This window comes from Podarcis melisellensis, assembly GCF_964234715.1.
Source record: "Podarcis melisellensis genome assembly, chromosome: 1".
Lineage (NCBI taxonomy): Eukaryota > Metazoa > Chordata > Lepidosauria > Squamata > Lacertidae > Podarcis > Podarcis melisellensis.
Genome location: NC_138528.1, coordinates 63,004,446 through 63,026,094, shown reverse-complemented (window position 1 = coordinate 63,026,094; position 21,649 = coordinate 63,004,446). Strand labels below are relative to the sequence as shown.

General features: G+C 40.9%; 1 protein-coding gene across 3 annotated transcripts in view; it reads left to right on the top strand.

The window, feature by feature from the left end:
* MPPED2 (metallophosphoesterase domain containing 2) overlaps positions 1-6,739 on the top strand; it is a 125,561-nt gene extending 118,822 nt beyond the window's left edge. For all 3 annotated transcript variants that reach the window (XM_081883250.1, XM_081883252.1, XM_081883251.1), the window contains exon 7: positions 5,121-6,739. In XM_081883250.1, coding sequence (XP_081739376.1) covers positions 5,121-5,239 — 119 coding nt within the window. In that variant the 3' untranslated portion in view covers positions 5,240-6,739. The remainder of the gene's footprint in view (positions 1-5,120) is intronic.
* The last annotated feature ends 14,910 nt before the right edge of the window (positions 6,740-21,649 follow it).

Here is a 21,649-nt window from a genome sequence, read left to right as displayed (position 1 = left end):
ATAGTCTTTTCATATTTCTTTGTTAATTTACACTGGGATCTTATACAAGCTTACCTGGGATTAAATCCTAGTGGATTTAGTTCTGTGTAAGCATGCATAGCTGGTGCTAGGAGCCCTGCAAAGGAGGGATTGAGTCAGGGCCCCCACCACACAGCAGAGCAGACTTTGGGTGGCAGGAAGGAGATGAAGACAGAAATTGGCACAGAATGGTGTGTCAAGCCTTCTTATACTGCTGGCCCTAGCAGCAGTGCAATTGGGCTCTGCTTCAGGTTGCAAAATGCCTTGGCCAGCGCTGGATTGGGTATTGCTTAAAATGGGACTAAGTGTGACAAGGAGGGAGGGGTCTTTGAAAAGTTTTAAAAGTTTAATCCCAAAACAGTGAAGAGTGTTTACCTGGTGGGTTATTTCTTTTTCAGCTCAAATACTGTTGTCAGCCAGCACCTGAACAAATTCTTTTCCAGTATCAACCAAGTTTTGCCAAAGCAAACCTGTTGGGATGCTTTTTTTAAGGGGAAACTTTGGGTTGAACATAACACCCTGACCTCTGATACTTCAGGACCATTGCTTACTGCAATACTGGAAGAGGGGGAGTTGACTTTAGAAAAGCCGAGTGTGTACCAGTGTCACCACTAAGGTGATGCAGAGCACAGAGTGGTGGCTCCACTGTCCCTGGTGCCATCTCTGTTTGCTCAGCCACTTGGAAGTCACAGGAACAAGGGATTGTTGGACTTCCATTTATTTTTATGTAATTTTTAAATATAAACATTTCTATCCAGCCAAGGCATTCTTTACTCAGGGTGGCTTACAACACTTGAAATCACAGATCATTATAAAACAATGTTTTCAAAGAAAATACAGCAGATGAAACACAATGCTAAAAGTATAATCTTCCTGGTAGAGAGTAAAATGTCTCCCCAAATAAAACTGTCTTCGTATTTTTGCAGCCCCTGGCCCTCAAAACACCATTTTGATGCATCCTAAGGCTTAGCAGATAAGGGTGAAATCCATTTTATTTCATTTTTGTCTGCCCACCAAGAATCCTGTATGATCTGCCAATGTGGAGGACATCTTTAAACAATTTAGAGCCAGTCAAATAAAAGAGACCATCTATAATTATTTTATATGCAGCAAGTGGCTTCATTCTGCATATGTTTCTTATAGAACATTCAAGATGTGAGCAGCATAACCCAAATACTACAGCAGATGGAAAAATAAAAGCTCAAGTAAAAAGGAGTTTTTAACAAGAATATTCTGGATTAAATTTCATACAGGATTTTTAATAAATAGCTTGTTGATATTTCAGATGAGCTTTTCAAAATATTGAGCTCCCATGCTAATTTCAAATCAGGCAAATTTCTAAGTGCAGAAAGTTTCCTTAACTGAGCACAAGGTACTGAGAGATTGCTTAAAATACATTGTTTTTAAATATTTAACGAACCTAAGTAGCTGTTGCATCCTAGTGAGATAAATACTAAAAGTGCTGCGGCAAAGAGATCAAGGCTTCGTGACCGTAGAGCTAAAAGTTACACATTAAAATGCTTTGTATTAAATTCACTCCCCAGGATTCTCTGCTCTCTCTAACTATAGGCTTACAAAGTTGAGAACTTTGTAGAAGAGAAGATGGCTCACTTGCTTGATATTGTTTATTTTTGCCTTTACGCCCGACTCCGACCAAGTCCACATGAAGCAAATTAGCTTTTATGCCTGGATTAGTTTTTATGCCTGGACTATATAGTCCTGTAAATAATAACTTTTTAATAAAAAAAAAACCATTAGCAGAGCCTTAACCACAGCAGTATCCATGCAGTGCTCCTGTACATCTAGGAAATGACTGACCATTTTAAAGTGAGCATATCAATGCTATGTGAATACCAGAAGGCAAAAAAGTGCAACATGCAAAGTGCCTGCAGCTTTTTTAGTTGCACTGCAAATTGAACATAATCAAACTTCCAGTGGTACAGTGGTGCCTCGCAAGACGAAATTAATTCGTTCCGCAAGTCTTTTCGTCTTGCGAGTTTTTCGTCTTGCGAAGCACGGTTTCCCATAGGAATGCATTGAAAATCAATCAATGCGTTCCTATGGAAACCACCTTCAGACCAGGTCCGGGGACAGTCTGTCCCCCGACCTCTTCTGAAGGCCGGCGGGGGGGGGCGCGAAAGTCTTTGCTTCCCCCCCGCCTGCCTTCCCGGGACAGCGGAAACTTCTCCGCTGTCCCGGGGCGATCTTAAAATGCTGGCAGGCGGCAGCGAACGCTTCGCTGCCGTCCCCCAGCATTTTAAAAGCCCCCGGGACAGCGGAGACTGTCAGCATTTTAAAATCGCCCCGGGACAGCAGATTAATTCTCCGCTGTTCCGGGGCGATTTAAAAGCCCCCGGGAAGGCAGGCAGGGGGGACAAAGACTTTTGCCCCCCGCCCGCCTTCAGAAGAGGTCCAGAGGGCTCTCCAAGCTGCGGATAGCTGCGCGCCCTCCCCTCTGTTCCTGGACCTGTCCTGAAGGCTTGCGGTGGGAGGAGGGCTTTCCTCCCCACCGCCAACATTCAGAATGCTGTTCTGAATGTTGGCGGTGGGGAGGAAAAACCCTCCTCCCACCGCAAGTCCCGGGAACAGAGGAGAAGCCCTTCGCGCCTTGTCCTCTGTTCCCGGACATCCCACCGCAAGCCTTAGGACAGGTCCGGGAACAGAGGAGAAGGCGCGCTGCGCTTCCCCGCTGTCCCTGGAGATTTCCCTATGGGCTTTCGTCTTGCGAAGCAAGCCCATAGGGAAATTCGTCTTGTGAAGCCGCTAAAAAATCGGAAAACCCTTTCGTCTAGCGGGTTTTTCGTTTAGCGAGGCATTCGTCTTGCGGGGCACCACTGTATTGGGCAGTGGTATTGGGCAAAGCCCTCTTATGAAACACCACTGTGAGGCATAGGATTGTACCATTTTAAGTCTGCAACTTGGTTGGTAATACATGCTGTAAGTATTAAGCAAATTTAATGAGTGTTCAAGAGCACTTAGATTATACAAATTCAATTAATATGAGTTGCTCCATCAAGAAACCACTCATTGCAATAAAGGGAATAAGATTGAGCCTAATATTTTTTAGTATTTTAACGTATTTTTTGCTCTATAAGACGCACCAGACCACAAAACGCACCTAGTTTTTGGAGGAGGAAAACAAGAAAAAAAAATTCTGAATCTCAGAAGCCAGAACATCAAGAGGGATCGCTGTGCAGTGAAAGCAGCAGTCCCTCTTGCTGTTCTGGCTTCTGGGATAGCTGCGCATCCTGCCTTCACTCCATAAGACGCACACACATTTCTCCTTACTTTTTAGGAGGGAAAAAGTGAGTCTTATAGAGCAAAAAATACGGTAATTTTTAAACGTCTCATTCCAGTCTGCCCTCGCTCACAATACGTTGTGCAGGAGGTTCCTGCACACACGTTCCTTACTAGAAGCAGATAATGCCCACAAACTGATGCTGCACATGTGGCTCTTCTGTCCCCTTAACTTGGGCCCAGCAGCCAGGCCCAGGTGAAAGAAAACACCAAAAAGAGGCCACACGACAATTGTGAAATGGTTGTTCTCATGTGTAGCACAGATATTTGCCCCCCAGTTCCATTCCAGCAAGCTTCCCTTCTCTTTCCAGTGCCATATAAAGCTGTACCAGTGGAGGCAGTTGTTCCATCCTCACTCAGCCTATTGCACGACAGTGCGAATTTGCATGAGTTCCTGATGCTAGCACAATGCAGCATTAAGCCAGCATAGTACTCATTGCATTCCATCCAAATTACTCAATTTCTTGCATAATGGCTTATATGTATAGTTTCCCTCCAAGATCTATTGTGAACATGAACTCTGATGGTCCATGCGTACGTTTTGAAGAGATGGAGTGTGCATTGAATGCACATCCTGTCCCACAGCCCATGAATGACTCAGATCTTCAGAGAATGATGGGTCCCTGGTCTTTCCTTCGTGCAGATCTGGCAATGACTACAATTACAGTCATACCTCTAGTTTCATTAGGTTCACGTTGCAGATTTTGGGTTGTGAATGCGGCAAACCCAGAAGTATATACTTCCAGGTTTTGCCGCACGCGCAGAAGCGTTCTGCACACTTTGCGCAGGAGCACTCTATTGCGTCATGCGCAGAAGCGCTGCTCTACTTACGGACTTTTCGGGGTGCGAATAGCACCAAGGAACGGATCGCATCCGTAAGTAGGGGTACCACTGTACAAAGTTTTTACGACTCATAACCTGGTGCATGATTTCAACACGGGGCTTTCCTGTAAGACAGGGGTCGGCAAGGTTTACCTTGCCTGGGCCAGTTCACTCTGTGGGCTGGATCATGACTGCACAGACGCGATTTCCGGCGTCTGTGCGGATGTGATTTCTGGCGCAACGGAAGCTGGTCCCCGCTCTGTGCCTGTTTAGCGCAGCACACAGGGACTTGCTGAATTGGCATCTCAGTTTGGGGGCGGCTCGGGGGCCATTTAAACGACTCCCTTGGGCTGCGGGGTGCAGAACCCCTGCTGTAAGACATCCTCCTGTTTTTATTTTTTTAAAGTACACTTTTAAAGTAGAAGAAATGCCTAAGACCAGCAATAATAATAGATTTAGGATAATGTATTGTTTAGCAGGATTATTGTCACTGAATAGGAAGAATCTAATCTTCTGCACAGTTACGTGAGAATAAGGTCCATTCAGCCAAATGGAATTCACGGTAAAGAGTGTCTGAAAGGAACAGGGGAACAGGTCTCAGTGGAAAATACACTTTTCATATTATTACGCTTGAAAAATTCCAGGTTACAAAAGATCCAAGGAGCTATGGAAAATAAACCAACACCCTCTTTTGTGTTCAGTTCTGTTGTAAAACAGGCTTCCCCCCCTTTTTTTCTTTGCTCCATTTGGAAAACAAAAAACAAAAACAGGTGGTTCTTATTAAAGCAAAAGCCTATTGCATTTTTAAAAATGGAAATGATGTGCTGGCTTTGGAGTGCTCAGAAAGAGTTTGAAAGGCTTAGCTGAACTCAATTCAAAAGGCCTGCTTACAAGAAGCTTTTTCTTTTCTCCAGCCTGAGGCACTGTACTAGGTCAGCATTGTTTGTTTACATTACAGTAAGTGTGACACATTTTCCCTACAGGTTACGGCATTATGACAGACGGTTACACAACGTACATAAATGCCTCAACATGTACAGTCAGCTTTCAACCAACCAACCCACCAATTATATTTGACCTTCCAACCCCGCAAGGATCATGAAGCACCACTTTAGTGGGGGAAAGTCTATAAACTGCCATTTTTCTAATTAAACATCCATTCTCTTAACATGTTTCTTTACAAATGATGTGGGGCTTTTTTTGTAAATTGTTGGTACAAAAGGAAAAAAAAGAGATAGAAGTTGTGCAGCAAAATGCAGCATCCATTTGAAATTGATACATCATTGTGAATTTGTAAAATGAAGTTTTATGTTTTCTTAATTAACTTGCCATTGTAAATTGTTAGTGTTCTCAAAAGGACAGCCAAGCTTTCTTTTAATGAGTGAGACACCTTATTTTAATAATAATAAATAAAAATTTAAAAGGCAGTGTTTAAAAAAAACAAACACCCAAATTTGCACAACTGTTATTGTTTGATTTTTTAAAAAAATAAACATTTCTAATGATAAAACTCCACCCTCTCCTCTTCTTTTGTTTTTATTATCACACTATGTTTGTGACCCGGGTTTTGTGAATGCTCCTTTGCAATTATAGACCACAATCCAACACAGAGTAAGATGTGCTTGTGCCTGTTGAGATAAATGGGCTTAAGTGTGCCTAACGCTGTGCTAGATCGTTGCCAAGGAGCTGTTGCACAGGAGACTGAGTTCTCATTCATTTCAACGGGTTGCTGATCTACACTTTAAGTGTATGGTTTCAGGTTCCTCCATTGAAGAGTGTGGAGAATCCATTGGGAACCTCTCAGCCCATCAGAGCTCCTGTGCTCACAAGAGATCACATGATAGTCTATTTGTCCACTGATATGTATGCATACTGTAAACTCTTGCCTATCAATCAGTGAGAGGAAAATAGCCTTCTAGGATTAGTTTGTCTCTGCCTGCTTTAATGAACAATAAGATAGCAGCATCTTGTATGTGATTATCTAAATTGTCACTGTTTGGGTGAGTTTCTTAAATTATTTTAGCTTTAAAAATACGGGGATGAAAACTGCAATGAGCAGGTGTTCCATGCAGTAAAAACATGTAAATGCGGACTCCTTTTAAATATGGATTTTTATATATATTTTTTGTGCATTATAACTAAGCTAGGCATTTAATGTTGCCAGTGTAGCATCTGCAAATTTATGCTGTACAGCACATCTAAATTATGAAGGATGTGACACATTTTTCTCTCTCCAAGCGCTCGAGGCCTTCAAGAGCTTGAGTTTAAAATCTTTGTGCAGTTTCAGGCATGTATAGAATCAAATGAATACAATCAAGCCTAACTAAAATAAGGCTTTGTTGTCCTTTATATTTAAAATATTCTTGAATTGTCTTTCCATTTCTTTTCCCCTTATTTTGCACTGTGTGTAAATGCAATCTTGCTAGCACAAAATATTGTTGCAAATAGTTATTTCTGTTCTACCACTGTAAATGCTATTGAGCTTTATTCTGTTTATGTTATCTTAATGGAATTTAGGAAAACAGTTGTTTCTTTAAATTTATTGCGATATTATATATCTAGCGGCCTTTATATGCAAATAAAATTGCAAGATTTTTAAATACTTCCTGTTGATATACTCTTTTTTGTTGTTGTTCTGGATAGCTTACGGACTTTGTTAAGTCCTTATATTTAATGTATTATCCTTCCAATGTCATGAAATTGTATCCCATCTAAATATATTTGAATTTCTGAACAACGTTTAAGCCTTAGTTGGCCATGTTCCACCTAAGAATAGTGAATTTATTTTTTATTTATTGTGACGCATATTGTCTGCCCATTAACAATGTCTTCTGGATGGTTTGCAGAAAATGTAAAGGACTAATTTGACAGAGTTTGGCACATGCTTGGCATGCAGAAGGTCCCAGATGCAATCCCCAGCATCTTGGTGCAGCTGGAATGTTCCCTGCCTGAAACCTTGGCAAGCCACTGCCAGTCAGTGTAGATGACAAACACTGAACAAGATGGACCAATAGTCTGACTCCTTATAAAGAGCTTCTTGTGTTTCCTGTTCCTTATAAAGAGCTTCTTGTGTTTCCTGGGGAGAGAACCACCACTGAAAGGACCCTGTTCTTATTGGCCACCCAGCTAATATTTTTTAGGCCGGGAAACCTGAAGAAGGACCTTAAAGATTCATGTAAAAATACGGTAACATTAAATGAGACTTTGTAACAACTAAATAAAATGAAATAAAACTGTGTATTATAAGTAAAACTGCACAGTGCATGAAAAAAGAATATAAAGATTAAGAATCTGAGTCCAATCAAGTTTGGGGAAGCACGTAAGTCTTTTAACAGGTATTTGTTACTATCTTCACCTCTCAAACCTTTAGAGCCCTCTATAAAGTTACCACTGCCTCACCATGGTCAGGAACCAGCATCCAGGGTCTTGAATGGGCTACGTTTTTGCCTGTTTTCCCTTTAAGCTGAATGAGAAGGTCCCACATGACTATGCAAGAACCTGTGGCTGGAAGGAGTTACCAGTGCTCAGTCTTTTCAAGTGATTGATTAACAACACAGTAGTCGATTAACCTTTCCACTCTGAGACAGCAGCTTTCATCTAGTCATCTTGAAAAGGTTGAAAGCAGTCAAGGCCTTTATCAAATGAGGGCTGCAGAATAGGATGTTCCACCAAGGCAATTGGTTCCCCAGTTTTCTGTGTCTAGTGAATTCAGCAGACCTCGAGGTCAAGCATTTATTAGAGTAAGAGACTTTCAGATCAATCTGCTCTACTCCAGGCAAATTCTACCAGGATTATGCCAAAACAGTGTCTAAAAGACAAGTTGATGAAATAACTAACTCCTGCTGGTAGCTCATTTCATTAAATTTGAAGTTACCAGGGCTAAAGCAAGATTCCTTATTAAAATATATATTATGCAGGTAAGTACTGAGTAAATAACAGCTATGTCACAAAACTTGAAGACATTCTATATAGGGGACATCAAATCCTTTCTGGGTATAAACTACTTACCAAGTCGTTACTAGTCTTGCAGTGTTTCATTGCAATGGACGATGAAACTACAGTAACATCCTTGACATCAGTTTAGATGATGCGCAACACCATTCATTACTCTTCACAATCCATTTCTATGTACCATATCTCTTTGAACAATCATGTATCTATTATGACAACATGGATACTTGGAATAAGTACCTAAAAACATTAGAAACTATATTATACTGGTCCATCTAGTGTAGTATTTGACTGGATTTAACCCTACATGGATCCTTTACCTTGTATATTGACTGGTAGTGACTCCAGAGTTTCTGCCAGGAATCTTTCCCAACACTACCTGGAGATTCAAGGAACTGGACATGGGGTATTTTTTCATGCAAAGTGTGTGTTCTACCATAGCCCTTGTATTTATCCTTCCAGGCACTCTCATAAAATACAGCCATTTGTCAACTATTAACACCAAGACACTTGGGCCAGCCTGGCATTTTAACTATGAAAAGGTTTGAAAAATTCCTGCATAACAAAGATCCGCTCCTTTCTGTTTTGAATCTCTCTTTATATGCATTTGGACTCTTCATCCATAACAACAGCTTTTCTGGGCGCAATCCCTGCTCTGTAGTTAAGTCCACCCCGTTACACAATTAGAAACCTATTAAAGATTCCATTATGATTTAATCTTGACAAATTCTTGAGTCATTAGCTGTTCTCTTTGACCAATCCATAGGTTGGTCATTTCTTCTGTCAACAGCAGAATTCACTTGCTGTTATGTTTTGTCTACATTGCTTTCTCTCACATTCCTTGCAAGCTAGCTGTAATCAGACAATGCATGAATTATGGGTACCTGGAATACATCTTAGAAAGAAAGCTGGTAGGTTACTACTGGTTGCTGTCATGGACTATTTCTTTTTGGGTTGCTCTGCTGTCTGATGTAGTGCATTGCAACCTACATGTCCTTTCCCCCATACTTTTATTTGAGTATGAGATATGCCTGTGCCTTTATCCTTAGTCTTTTCCTTAGCTGTTCTTAAAGTGTTCACCTGTATGTCTGCTATACTTGGGAATCTTTGGTGATGAAAAACCTTAAGTCTTAAGTAGATAATGTCTACCCCATCCATATGCTCACTGTTGTTGTTGTTATTATTATAACTCAATTTTTCCCTTACAGGACGCGAGGCAGCTAAAAGATTAAAAATAAGAACACTAAAAACACACCTCTAAAAGGTTAGTGAGATGGGACTTACCGTATTTTTTGCTCTATAAGACTCACTTTTTCCCTCCTAAAAAGTAAGGAGAAATGTGTGTGCGTCTTATGGAGCGAATGCAGGGTGCGCAGCTATCCCAGAAGCCAGAACAGCAAGAGGGATTGCTGCTTTCACCGCGCAGTGATCCCTCTTGCTGTTCAGGCTTCTGAGATTCAGATTTTTTTTTCTCTTGTTTTCCTCCTCCAAAAACTAGGTGCGTCTTGTGGTCTGGTGCGTCTTTTAGAGCAAAAAATACGGTAATTTTGCAGAAGCCATATGATGGTGCTGGATTGGGGTTCTCCTATGATTCCCCCCCCCCCATTGTCCATAGTTGGTAGAATTGTTACAAATATACTACACACCTTTTATGCTTGGATATATGGACTACATCTGGCACAACAATGTTGCAACCATCCACAAGGATTTGTCTGCTGAAAATAAAAGGATGCGTGCTCAGAGCATTTTCAAAACAGTTATGAGAAAGTTAAGCTCATCATTTGGTCTGCATATAAATAACACAGTCCAGCCAAATCTGCTAATAAGGTCAGTTTTACCAAACCAATATCAACTCCCAGAACATAGCCTGGCATTTATTTATTTATTTATTTATTTCACAAGCAGAGGATGCTGCCTAGAGCTCATAGAGGACAATGGGGGGATATTTAAATGGATTTTGATAAATTGGGATTATACCCTGTCAACTTTTCATTACTCAAATGCATTTCTCTTTTCTGACATTAACATCCAAATGGTACAAAGGCGTCATTTTGACTATGTGCTCTTGAAACATAAAGTGTAGGATGGATATAAATATCTATCCTAGTGGTATCTTTTTTTAATTTAAAGCAAGCAGTGTTATTTATTCAGCAATATTTTCTTGGGATGCACATGCGTTGTGCTGAAAGCCTAATCCTACTTTTAATTTTTCAGACCCACTCAGAACGGCTTTTAGACACCATGTAATAAATTTCTTGCTTAAACTGTGTCATGATGGATTTAGTCCCCAATGTAAAGACATGCTTGAATGATGAGGGCAAGTAAGCACCGTGGCTTCACTGATGATTTAGGATTTGCTAGCTTTTTATATGGAACGAGGGGGAAAGCTGGCCTGATGTCAGCAGTCATTACAATCTGTCTGGGATGTGCTTTCCCACCACAGTGGCACCTGAGAGATTGCTTAGTAACTAGATTACTATGAAAACAGACTTTTCCAGGAGAATGAGTTATATATCTCAACAGCCATAACAATATGCAGAGAACCAAAACTGGAGCTGTGTGCATTCAGCAATATTACGTTTTTGCTGGTATGAATATTTACATATGTGCAAGGGAAGCTAGAGAAGCATTCCTTCCTGTGGAGGTCACAACCAATATCTATCTTCCATTCATCTGAAAGTCTGTATTCAGCCTAGTACCTCCTCAAAGTATACCACGCTGTCTACTTCTGGATTAACAATAAATAAAGGAAGATGTGTACTTGCAAAAGTTAGGTGTAAGCCTGTTCCGTAAACTATAAGGAACACAAAAACTCCATACAGTGTGTATAATTTGGATATGTACTATATATTGGAAATGAGGTCTAGTAATCTGTGTCCGTGTTCAGTTTTCTGTGTTTAATTAATTTGTTCAATCTCAGACCAAGCATTGTGACCCAAGAGGAGAAAAGAAAGAGAAGGAAACAGGTACAGTCGTACCTTGAAAGTCAAACGGAATCCGTTCCAGAAGTCCGTTTGACTTCCAAAACATTCGGAGACCAAAGCACGGCTTCTGATTGGCAGCAGGAAGCTCCTGCAGCCAATCAGAAGCTGCGGAAGCCCCTTCGGACATACGGGTTCCAAAGAACTTTCGCAAACCAGAACACTCACCTCCGGGTTTGCAGCATTCAGCAGCCAAAATGTCTGAGTACCAAGGCGTTCGGGATCCAACTATATTCAGTTCTCTGATGGGAAACATCATTAACATAAAGGTTTCCAATAGAGATGTAGAGCCTTGGAACCTACTTTGATTTCTTGGTAGGGAGCCACTTCACTTTGGACAAGACATACCTTGCTTTGCATATGAAGTGGAGACTTGCTTTACTTTCCAAAGCTTCAAGTGTCTCTCCATTAACTAAAAATAGAAAATCAACAAATGGGGCTATAACATTTTTGGCAGAATTGGGTGAAATTTATAGGCACAGTATCCCCTTCTAAAGGATTAGACCCTGGAAACCTCTGGTCATACACTAATGACTCAATGATATCCTTTCCACTGGGGCACTTTATCCAACATGATTCAGCCAAGACATATTGCTAATGCCTATAACAGTAGATCACCATATGGCTTACATCTGGCCTTGTAGAAATATTCCACTACTTCTTCCTACTTGTGGAGGTTGCTAGTTTAGGAAAAAATCTCAAGACTGCTATACGCAGGGCTAACAGTGCCAATAGCTTTGTAATCCCCATTAATCATTACGAAACCTTCACTCAATTAATTTGGCAGTGATCATACATGTGGATATAAGGCGCTGATACAAAGTGGCTGTTATAGAGGCAAGAATGTGTCCATTTTTCAAAACCACAAGTTTTGAAATGGGAATGATCATTCCTTTAGGGTTAAAAAAAACCTTATTTATTTAAAGAGGACAAGTTTCAAACTAATAACGATTGTGTTTTTTATAGAGATATTAGAGATGTTTTTAATGAAAAACAGCTATACTCTCTTGCAGGCTTCACTATCCATATTTAGAATTCTTCGTCTTTAGCTGTTTCCGATTGGAGCTGGAGGAAATGCTGTTCTATAATAGCACATTATGTCTGACAAAGCTGCCAAACTACAGCATTTATTCCCAGTTTCTAAATACTGTAGCTTTCATTGGATTGGAAAAAGTGAGTTTCCTCTCAGCCACTTGAGAGCATCTCTTCTTATCTAGCGTTAAGAAAGCTGGAATGTTTTGGCTACTTAAAATTACATTCCTTTTTCTTCTTTATGAAACACTTTTAATAAACAAATCCAGCAAAGTTATTTCAAATGCAAATTATACAGGCTCAATAATTTGAGGCACTGCAACGCCCACAGGGACTTGGAAAGAGGGTGTTATGTTTTGTGGCTGTGTGTATCAAGCATTTTGGAGATCTGTGCAGGGTCTGATATGTCGGATTTTTGTATCGGATTTTATCTTTGTCCCTTTGCTTACGAAGGCAAGCGCTAGATCCCCTAGTTGTGCCTATGCAAGTGTTTTAGCATTTGTGGAAGAGTTTCTGAGTCATCACGGAAGTGCTGTATTGATGTGGTAACATTTAAGGGCTTTGTGTATTTCACTGTTGATAGTGTGAGCTTTAAAATATGCAGGAAGCCTCTGGGGAAGAACATCCCATAATGAGAAGACCTGGTGCTTGGGCTGGAAAGCTGGCTCCACCAGCTGTCTCAGCAATCAAACATGGCTACTATTGAAGCATAAACCATGTCTACAGGGAAAGCAATGGTATCTCCCGAGGTAGAGGGAAACCCAGGTCAGAGAACTCTGGGTAAATCCCATATAGGGCCAACTCAAGACCTTTTGCTGCCTGAGGTGAAGGACAAGATGGCAGCCGCCCCCAAGGCACCTACAGAAGCTAATCAGACTGGTAGTTGAATCTTCCTCCAATACTGGTGAAAGGCATTATCCTCCGCTGCATCTGAGGGCAGCAGCTTAGCTTAGGGGGTGCAAGGTAGGTCACATGGCACTTACAGCTCTGTCCACTCCCCGCACCTCAGCATCTGCCACCTGAGGCAGCTGCCTCACTCTGCTTCATCATAGAGCCTGTTCTGATCCCATAGCTTTAGGGGGATTCATTTTGGAGGAAGGCAGAAGAATAGTCCCCACATAAAGCGTCTCAGAGCCCCAAATGTCACTTCAGTGGGTTTATTCTTTCCAGTGTTTTCTGTACAAACCCTACTGAAATGAGCTGGAACTATAAAAGCACAGAGTAATTGAGCAGCTCCCATTCATTCTGATGCCCAGGAGAACTTCCTGCTAAGATATGCCCACAGTGGAGAGCAGCACAATGGAGAACAGAATCTCTGTGCAGGACAGTCTATTCACAGTAGTTGCTTGGCTCCTTGCCAGCTGACAGACTGGAACACGAGACATCTAAAAATCCTTTTCAGGGGGGAAACAACCTTTTCTCTCTCCCCTCCCCAACTGTCCCAGCCTATATTATTAATCATGGAGCAACACAGGAGAGAGACAATGTATTCTTTACATGCTTAGGTCTCTAGGGTTAAAATGTATTTTAAGCCTGTGCTTATTTTGGGGGAGTTTGTTGCTGTTATTGTCCATCCTATGCTAAAGCAATTATTGTCTGTGAAGGTCACCGAGAGTTCAGTAATACTGGAAACTTACAGTACTTGGTATTAATGGCATGAATTGCTGAGCAGCCAGAACAGTCGCTCTTAAAGGGACATGCAACACAACTCTGCTTTTTCCATGAGAGGGTTTCAATCCTGGTTATAAATTTAATTCCACGTAGCCATTAATGGTAACGCCTATTGCTGCTATAAAAACATGGCTACTATTTCTTTCCCACTTTGCAGTCTTAGCTGCCTTCTTGCTCCTCTTCCCCACTGGCTTCCTCATTAACTTAAATTACAATAATCTCATCACCCCACTGAGGTAGTCTGGTTTATTGTTATTTTCATCTTAAATATAGCAACGTTAAATGCTACTGTCTATACTATTTGCAGGTGCAGGAAGAGAGCTCATTTTGTTCAGAGCAAAACCCACTTTAAATGTTCTAACTGTATATGTCCATTTCCTGCCTTTTTCCTGTGTCTCCTTATTTCTCCCCCTGTTGTTCTCCTCCTCTTACAAAGAAATGGGGAGGGGGAGAAATGTTGCTGGAACCCCATAATATGACCCACTTTAAGTTGGGCCTTGACAATGCGCTCAAAGTGTTTCACATAAATGATCTCGGTAGTCTTTAAAACTGGTCTGTACAGTGAACCAATATCTCAAAGCATCTGAAACTCTAAAACAGACTGAAATCTGGATACTTTAAGGACCACCTTCCATCATTTGCATCTGCTTAGACACTGCATTCATCATCTAAGGCTTTCCTGTAGATCTCTCCACTACCTGTAATGAAGTGGTCCTTAGGTGAGGATTTTTTCAGTCATGGCAGCCCATCTACATCTTACATGTGATATCATTCTGACAGCAAATGAAGCCACTTCTGTTCACCCAGGCTTTCCATAATGTAGAGTGATCTGGTTCTAACATTGGCTTTATCTGTTTTTCTGATATTTTTTCTTTACTACTGCCTTAATATGTTCTTTGTTTGGTTTTAATTGCACTTTTATGTGTTGCTGTTTTGTCATTTGTGCAGCAAGCTGCCCTGATCATTTTTACAAAAAGGTGACCTAGAAATCTCTTAAATAAATCAACAAAATTAAGTTTCCTCATATTACAGATGGGTGCTGAGAGGTAGTTGCTTGCCTAAGGCTACCCAGGCTGTGTTCAGCTTTAAAATATCCAGTGCAGGCTCTTAAGCACTGCACAATACTAACCGTGGTTCTATTAAGAGCTGAAAAGGGCATTATGAAGGAAAGCTCCCCTGAACCCATTTGATTATTGAATTAAGCTTCAATGTTTATCTGAGGATAGGTTACCTAAGATTATTTTTGCCTGAATGACTTCAAGTAAATTCTCCTGAACAGACTCTATGAGCAACAAAAATAAGACAATAGATATGACATTATAGTTTGGGGGTAGATCGTTTTATAGAGGAACGATGCTGTCACCAAAAGAGAATTTAATAATTTTATGCAATGTGATCTGTCAGATGCAAATGGCATGGTATTCCATTTAACAATAGGTATGAAATTTTGCAAATGTATCTTTTTATAATGTTGACTAGCAGAGCAATCCAAACCCCTTTTGCTCCAGACTGGAATGGGGAGTGCTGAACTGGGTGGAGATGTCCCAGCTCCAGGTTGACACAGTGAACTGCCTGCCTCCACCTTTCGCTCAGGTTGGCACGTTCAGCTGGGCTGTGGATGCAGCAGTGGCCCTGCCACTACATTGAGATCCACAGGGCAGCTGTCTGTACCCTGGAAAGCTAGAGCATCATTAGCAACTTATCTTAGGAACAGCCGCTCTGAGCCCCAGCACGCACAAAGGCCAAAGCAAGGCAGATGCACAAAATTGGACTAAGAACAACCCAATAGTGGACAAAGAAACATGGGTTTTCTGGAGAGGGTCCCAGGGCAAATCTAGAATGGGCACAAGTATGAACCCACCAAACAGCACAATTCAGGGTTTTGCCGGCGAGGGTGGATCGGCCCTCTGGAGGATGAAGCTGACAGGCAGTACCACCACCTGGACTGCTTGTAATTCATGTGGGTGTTGTCTGAAGTTGGTGGGGCAGCACCCCATTTGCCCTAAAAGACCAGCCTCTACCTCAGATGGGAGGAAGAGAGGAAGAGATAGCTGGGAGGGTTGGGGGTACAAAAATGACTACTTGGGTTGCAGAGTTTGGAGAAACTAAAGGATAAAGTGCGAGATTGGTTACATTACGCTCAGATTAAAGAAGTTTTTAAGTTGGATAAAAAGATTGGATTCCAGGTGGAAAAATCAAAGTTAGAAACAGAACTGTTAGAACCCAGTTCTAAGATACTTTCAAGAATGTATAACTTGCTGCTAAAATGGAACACACAAGATGAAACGGTCAAATCAGCTATGATAAAATGGGCACAGGACATAGGGTATAATATTATGTTTGCTGACTGGGAAAGGTTATGGACCACTGGCCTGAGATTCACGGCATGTAATGCCTTGAAAGAAAATATTATGAAAATGATATACAGGTGGTACATGACCCCAGTCAAGCTAGCAAAGATATACCATTTGTCAGATAATAAATGTTGGAAATGTAAAGAAACTGAAGGAACGTTCTTTCACCTCTGGTGGACCTGCCCTAGAGTTAAGGCTTTCTGGGAAATGATATATAATGAGCTGAAAAAGGTATTTAAGTATACCTTTCCTAAGAAACCAGAGGCCTTTCTTTTAGGCATTGTTGGCCAGAGGGTGTTAAAGAAAGACTGAACTTTTTTATGTATGCTACAACAGCAGCAAGGATACTCATCGCTAAATACTGGAAAACCCAAGATTTGCCCACACTGGAAGAATGGCAGATGCAACTGATGGACTATATGGAACTGGCGGAAATGACTGGCAGAATCCGAGACCTGGGAGAAGAAGCTGTGGAGGAGGACTGGAAGAAATTTAAGGATTACTTACAAAAACATTGCAAATTGTATGAATGTTAAGAAAGATGTAAGATTAGCAACAACACGGCACCAAGAAATTAGTTAAAAGGAATATGAAGATAAATGTAATTAAAAGAAAAGATAAATTTTGGATAAATACTATGTTAAAATTAAGTTTTTAAAACTGGGATCTAAATTATCTAAAATTAGGGATATAATATTGGAAAATTATATTTTAAGAATTGAAACAAGTTAATAAATTGCTGGTAAATTCTAAGATTTTGGAATGCAGGAACGAGAGTTGTGAGGAAGTCCAAGAAGGTGAATGAAATGTGGATATTGGAAAATTATATGTTATTTTGTATGTTTTCTTACTGTTTAAACAAAATTTTAATTAATATTACTATAAAAAAAAAAATGACCACTTGGACCAGTCCTTGATTGACTGGCAAACTTATTGGTCATTTACACAGTGAAACTGGGCTTGAACCAAAGCTGAAGAATGTTTACATGCTAGGTAGGAAGGAGGTTCTACAGTGTTAATTCCTGTGAGACAATGCATGCATGTTATAGCACAGAGACACAAATACCCCAAATTGTAACCAAAGCCTTGAAATTTTAATCCCATTGCAACAGCATGCTTAAGGAGCTGGGATTCTCATCAATGGCTGCAATCAAAACAAAGCAATGAAACAAACTATCTGTGGAGAATGACCTGCTGCTGGGTGTTTCTTCAGCTCATCCCAACATAAATAAATTAACCGATGCCAAACAAGCACAAGTGTGTCATTAAAGGACTCCATAAAAAGTAAAGTTAGTTTTCCTGTTCAAACTTAGTTTTCCAGGTTCAAACCAGTAATCACCACTGTGGCCATGAACAAGTTTCTATAGCCCTATTTGGACATTTTACATCTGTGTTGGTTTAAGAAGCCCCTTCTACCCCCAGAGAGCAAGGACAAACATGCTAGCTCCATCCTGCCTGCAGTTGCTTCTTCTGCTATTAAATCATGTGGGGAGCCTCCCTGAATGTAAAAGTCTCCCTTCTAGAGAAGTTTATATTTTTTTAAAATTTACATTTGCATACTGCCTTTTATCTGAAGATCACATGGTTCACAGCATAAAAATACAAAGTGAGAACACAAAATACACAATAAAACAAAAGCAAACCAATAGCTCACTCGCACAAAGACATTTAAAAGGCCACAGAATGTTAATCAGCCAAAGACCCGGTTGAAGAGAAGCATTTTTTCTCCTGGTGCCTAAAGATATGTCATGAAGGCACCAGGCGAGCTTCCCTGAGGACAGCCTTCCACAAATGAGGAGCCATGTTCTCATGTTCCAGTCTCTGGAGCTCTTGTACAGGAGGCACACAAAGAAGGGCCTCATGATTATCACAGGGTCCCCATTGGTTCGTATGGAGAGAGGCGGTCCTTGAGGTACCATGGCCATGAGCCTTCCAACTCATAGAGATTGATGGGGATTGGGTAGCAGAGCTCATCTCCACTCTCTCCCACATAACATTACTTGTGCAGGAGATTCTAATACCTAAAAAGGGCTTATCTTTCACTCCAACTTAGTTTACAGGTTTCTTGAGAGCACAAGGAAGGTAAGAATAGAAGAGCACTTTATAGTGTTAGAAGAGCTATAGAAATGATAAATAATGTGATAGCCGCTGCTTCAAATTTATTTCATGCCAGCCCAGCCATGTTCTAAGCCCATAAACATTATTCCGCTGCAGAGAGCTGAGAGTTTTCAGATTTATTGTTTAAACTAATGGCAGGCACAGAAGAAAAGTACACGGGGAAAACAAATCAATACAAACCAATATCAACCGAAGTAGGAGAGAGAGACTGTAGAACGCTTATATTTTCCCCCTAGACACTTGTCCCAAATACGAAGAGTGCCACAAAAGATCTGTACTGTTCCATCAGTGTTATTTTTCATATTCAACCCTTCCAACTTGCAAGGATTCTTGGAAAGTATGCATTGCAAAGTAAGTTCATCTTAATTTTGGCTTTAACCCAGCGAGAGAAATTAGTTGCTCCTCTAAGGTGTTTGAAGATTGAGTATGAAGTGAGGGTTACACAAAACAGATCCTCTGATGAATACAAGGTTGGCCGGCTGAAAGGAAGAGAGCTGCCCAACACAAACAATGAAATATCATCAGGGGCAGCTGAATGCAACTGAATGTGGACAAGTGGGTGGGAAAACAGTCAAGTCTGTAAATAGGGTCTAAATTAACACTTGGCTGGATTCATGATTCCAACAACCTTTCCCAGCTGAATAAATAGGTCTCTGTCATGGGTGTCTACTTTGTGTCTTTTTAAAAATTCATTTGCTGTTATTTTCTGCTTTTAAGTTGCTTTATTATATTGTGTATATTTTATTGTGTATATTTCCTTGAGGCATGTAAGTGGATGATGATGATTGATAATCATCATTATCGTCATCTATCTCACATAACTCAATCCTGGCTTTTGTCTTTCTAACTACCAATGAGTTGAGGGAGGGGGATTCACACATTTGATATCTGGCACAGAGCTACATCCTTTGTTACCTTAATGGCCCATACTTGGAGGACTATTACCTCGCCAGGAAGCTAGGCTGGCTTTTCCAGGAAATGAATCCATGCTGGATCCAGGCATACAGCCTACGCCTGCACCCAACTCATAACAATATCTACACTTAAACAGTTGGGAGAGGTCATCTGAAGATTTTGGCTGAGATGGCCCTGGTATGCAGATGACATCCATCCCTTTCTTCCTTTCTCATCAGAGGTTGTGGATGTCCTGAATAGGGACTTGGTTGTAGCAATGGATTGGATGCAGATAAATAAACTGAGTTTCAGTCCAGATGAAGTACTGTTGGTCTCTCCTGTAGGGACATTTTTTATAGTCTATACCGGTGCTTTATTTATTATATAATGGTATTGTAACATTGTTAAGTTGCACACTATCAAAGCAAATATTTATTGCTGAGTGGCTATATAAATTTAATAATAAAATAATAACCTACTGACAACTTCTACTTCTAGACAGAGCTTCAAGATGAATTTGTTAGGAAAGTGACTGTCAGGAAGAGGTTGAGGAGGAAAAAGTGGTGGTGGACGGAACAATTTAGTACTCTCATCCTGCTCATCAGATAACTGATCCACCCATCAGCTCTCCAGGGTTTCAGACAGAGCAACCCTACTTGGAGATATCTGGGCCTTAACCCAGGTTTATTTTCATAAACCATGCCCATACTTTTGCCCTCTAAATACTCCATCCATGCTTTGATGTGGAATGTGCTCAGAAGTCCAGGGTTTCTCTTGTATAAATTCTCTATGCAGATGGCAGTTAACAAGAGTCTGTAGCTACAAGAAAGAGTAAGATGTTGTGTCACCTTAAAAACCCTAGAAGGTACGTTTCTTTTCCCTGCAACTTTACCAGTGTCAAATAAGTTTCTTCCTTCCTGTGTAGGATATGCATGAAGACAAAGAGAATTGTAACACGAGAATTCCTGTGACATAGTTGCACATTTACAAGATAAATTTAAGAAATTGTAGAGGGGAGGTTATATATATATATATATATATATATATATATGCTTTCGTAGATTTTCACGGGTACAGGAATGCAGGTTTTGGTGTCCTCGGGTGTCTTCCCGTGTAAAAGTTGGGGTGTCTAGGCGACGTTTCGACGAGGTCTCACTCGTCATCTTCAGGCTGGTGCCGAAAGCACCAGCCTGAAGATGACGAGTGAGACCTCGTCGAAACGTCGCCTAGACACCCCAACTTTTACACGGGAAGACACCCGAGGACACCAAAACCTGCATATATATATATATATATATATATATATGAGACTCCAAAAGCTTTTGGAACTGCTGTTAGGGAACTACGAGCTAAGGGGCATGACCCTGATCTTACTGGAGACAATGGTGGGACAATGAAGAGTTTTCTATTAACTTCAAAGGGAGTGGGATCAGACTGAAATGTAGATAAAAAGATATCACTAATGGTTTCCAGGCAGTGGCTAATTTCTTTTTTTAAGTGCTCAGAACTAAAACTCCAAACTTCCTGCTTCATTGGAACAAGCTCCTTCAATTTTAGCCGAGCCAAGGGCTGCTCTACCATACAAAGGTTGTCTCTTAGGGCCCTAAGAGACATATTATAGGGAAGATTTGTCATCAGATCGTCCCACATTTTCTCAAAAGCAACTTTCACCCTGTCCTGGTTTCCCAAACTAAATCCCCCCTCCACCAAAACAAAGCTGGTTAGTGTTTGAGGAGCCAAGGTGGGCCAGACAAGGCCAGACAAAAGAGATGAGCAGAAATGGCAGGCTGGGGTATTAGGTGGCTGGACAACCCGAGTCATTTACTCAATAACAAGTCTGAGAACTGCAGCAAAACCACCCCAGCCTCTGATTCTGAGATGGAAAGAACATCTCAGCAATCTCAGGAATGTTTCCAGAAGTTGTAGGACTCTCCAGTTAAAGTAATCAGAATACAGCAAGATGGAGGCTTCTTTAAAGAGACTCCCTTTCCAAGTTACCCCTTCTTGATGATCCAAGACCAGGAATGTCTCTACCTGCACAGTGGAGTGTTACCTTCTAAGTGGTGTGTTTTGGTTCGCTTGAGAACTATCAAAATTTTATTTCCTCCTCTATGAAGGGGAATTGAGGAAGGGGAAGTTCCTTATGCTGTTTTGCCCACTGAAGAGTTCTGTTTTTCTGCTGGCATCCCAGGATGATAATAATCATTTAAAGGAAAATCTTGCTGCATGAAATGTTACGTATATCTCTCATCCAGTGCCTGTATACTGTCTGCCTGATTATCAATTTAATTATTTATAGCTCTGAAGAGATTTCATCCTTGTGCTTTGTAAATAAATGACACTGTCACACACACATTTCACTGTTCAAATGAGTGTGCAGGATGCTTCTACTGTGAGTTGTCATCCTCAAACTTTCTTTGGCCTTCATTTATTTGTGAGCAGAATTCTGGGGGGAAACGGGGGGAGTAGTTGTGTATCAATTTAAAATCCAGGTGAAAGGGTTAGATATAA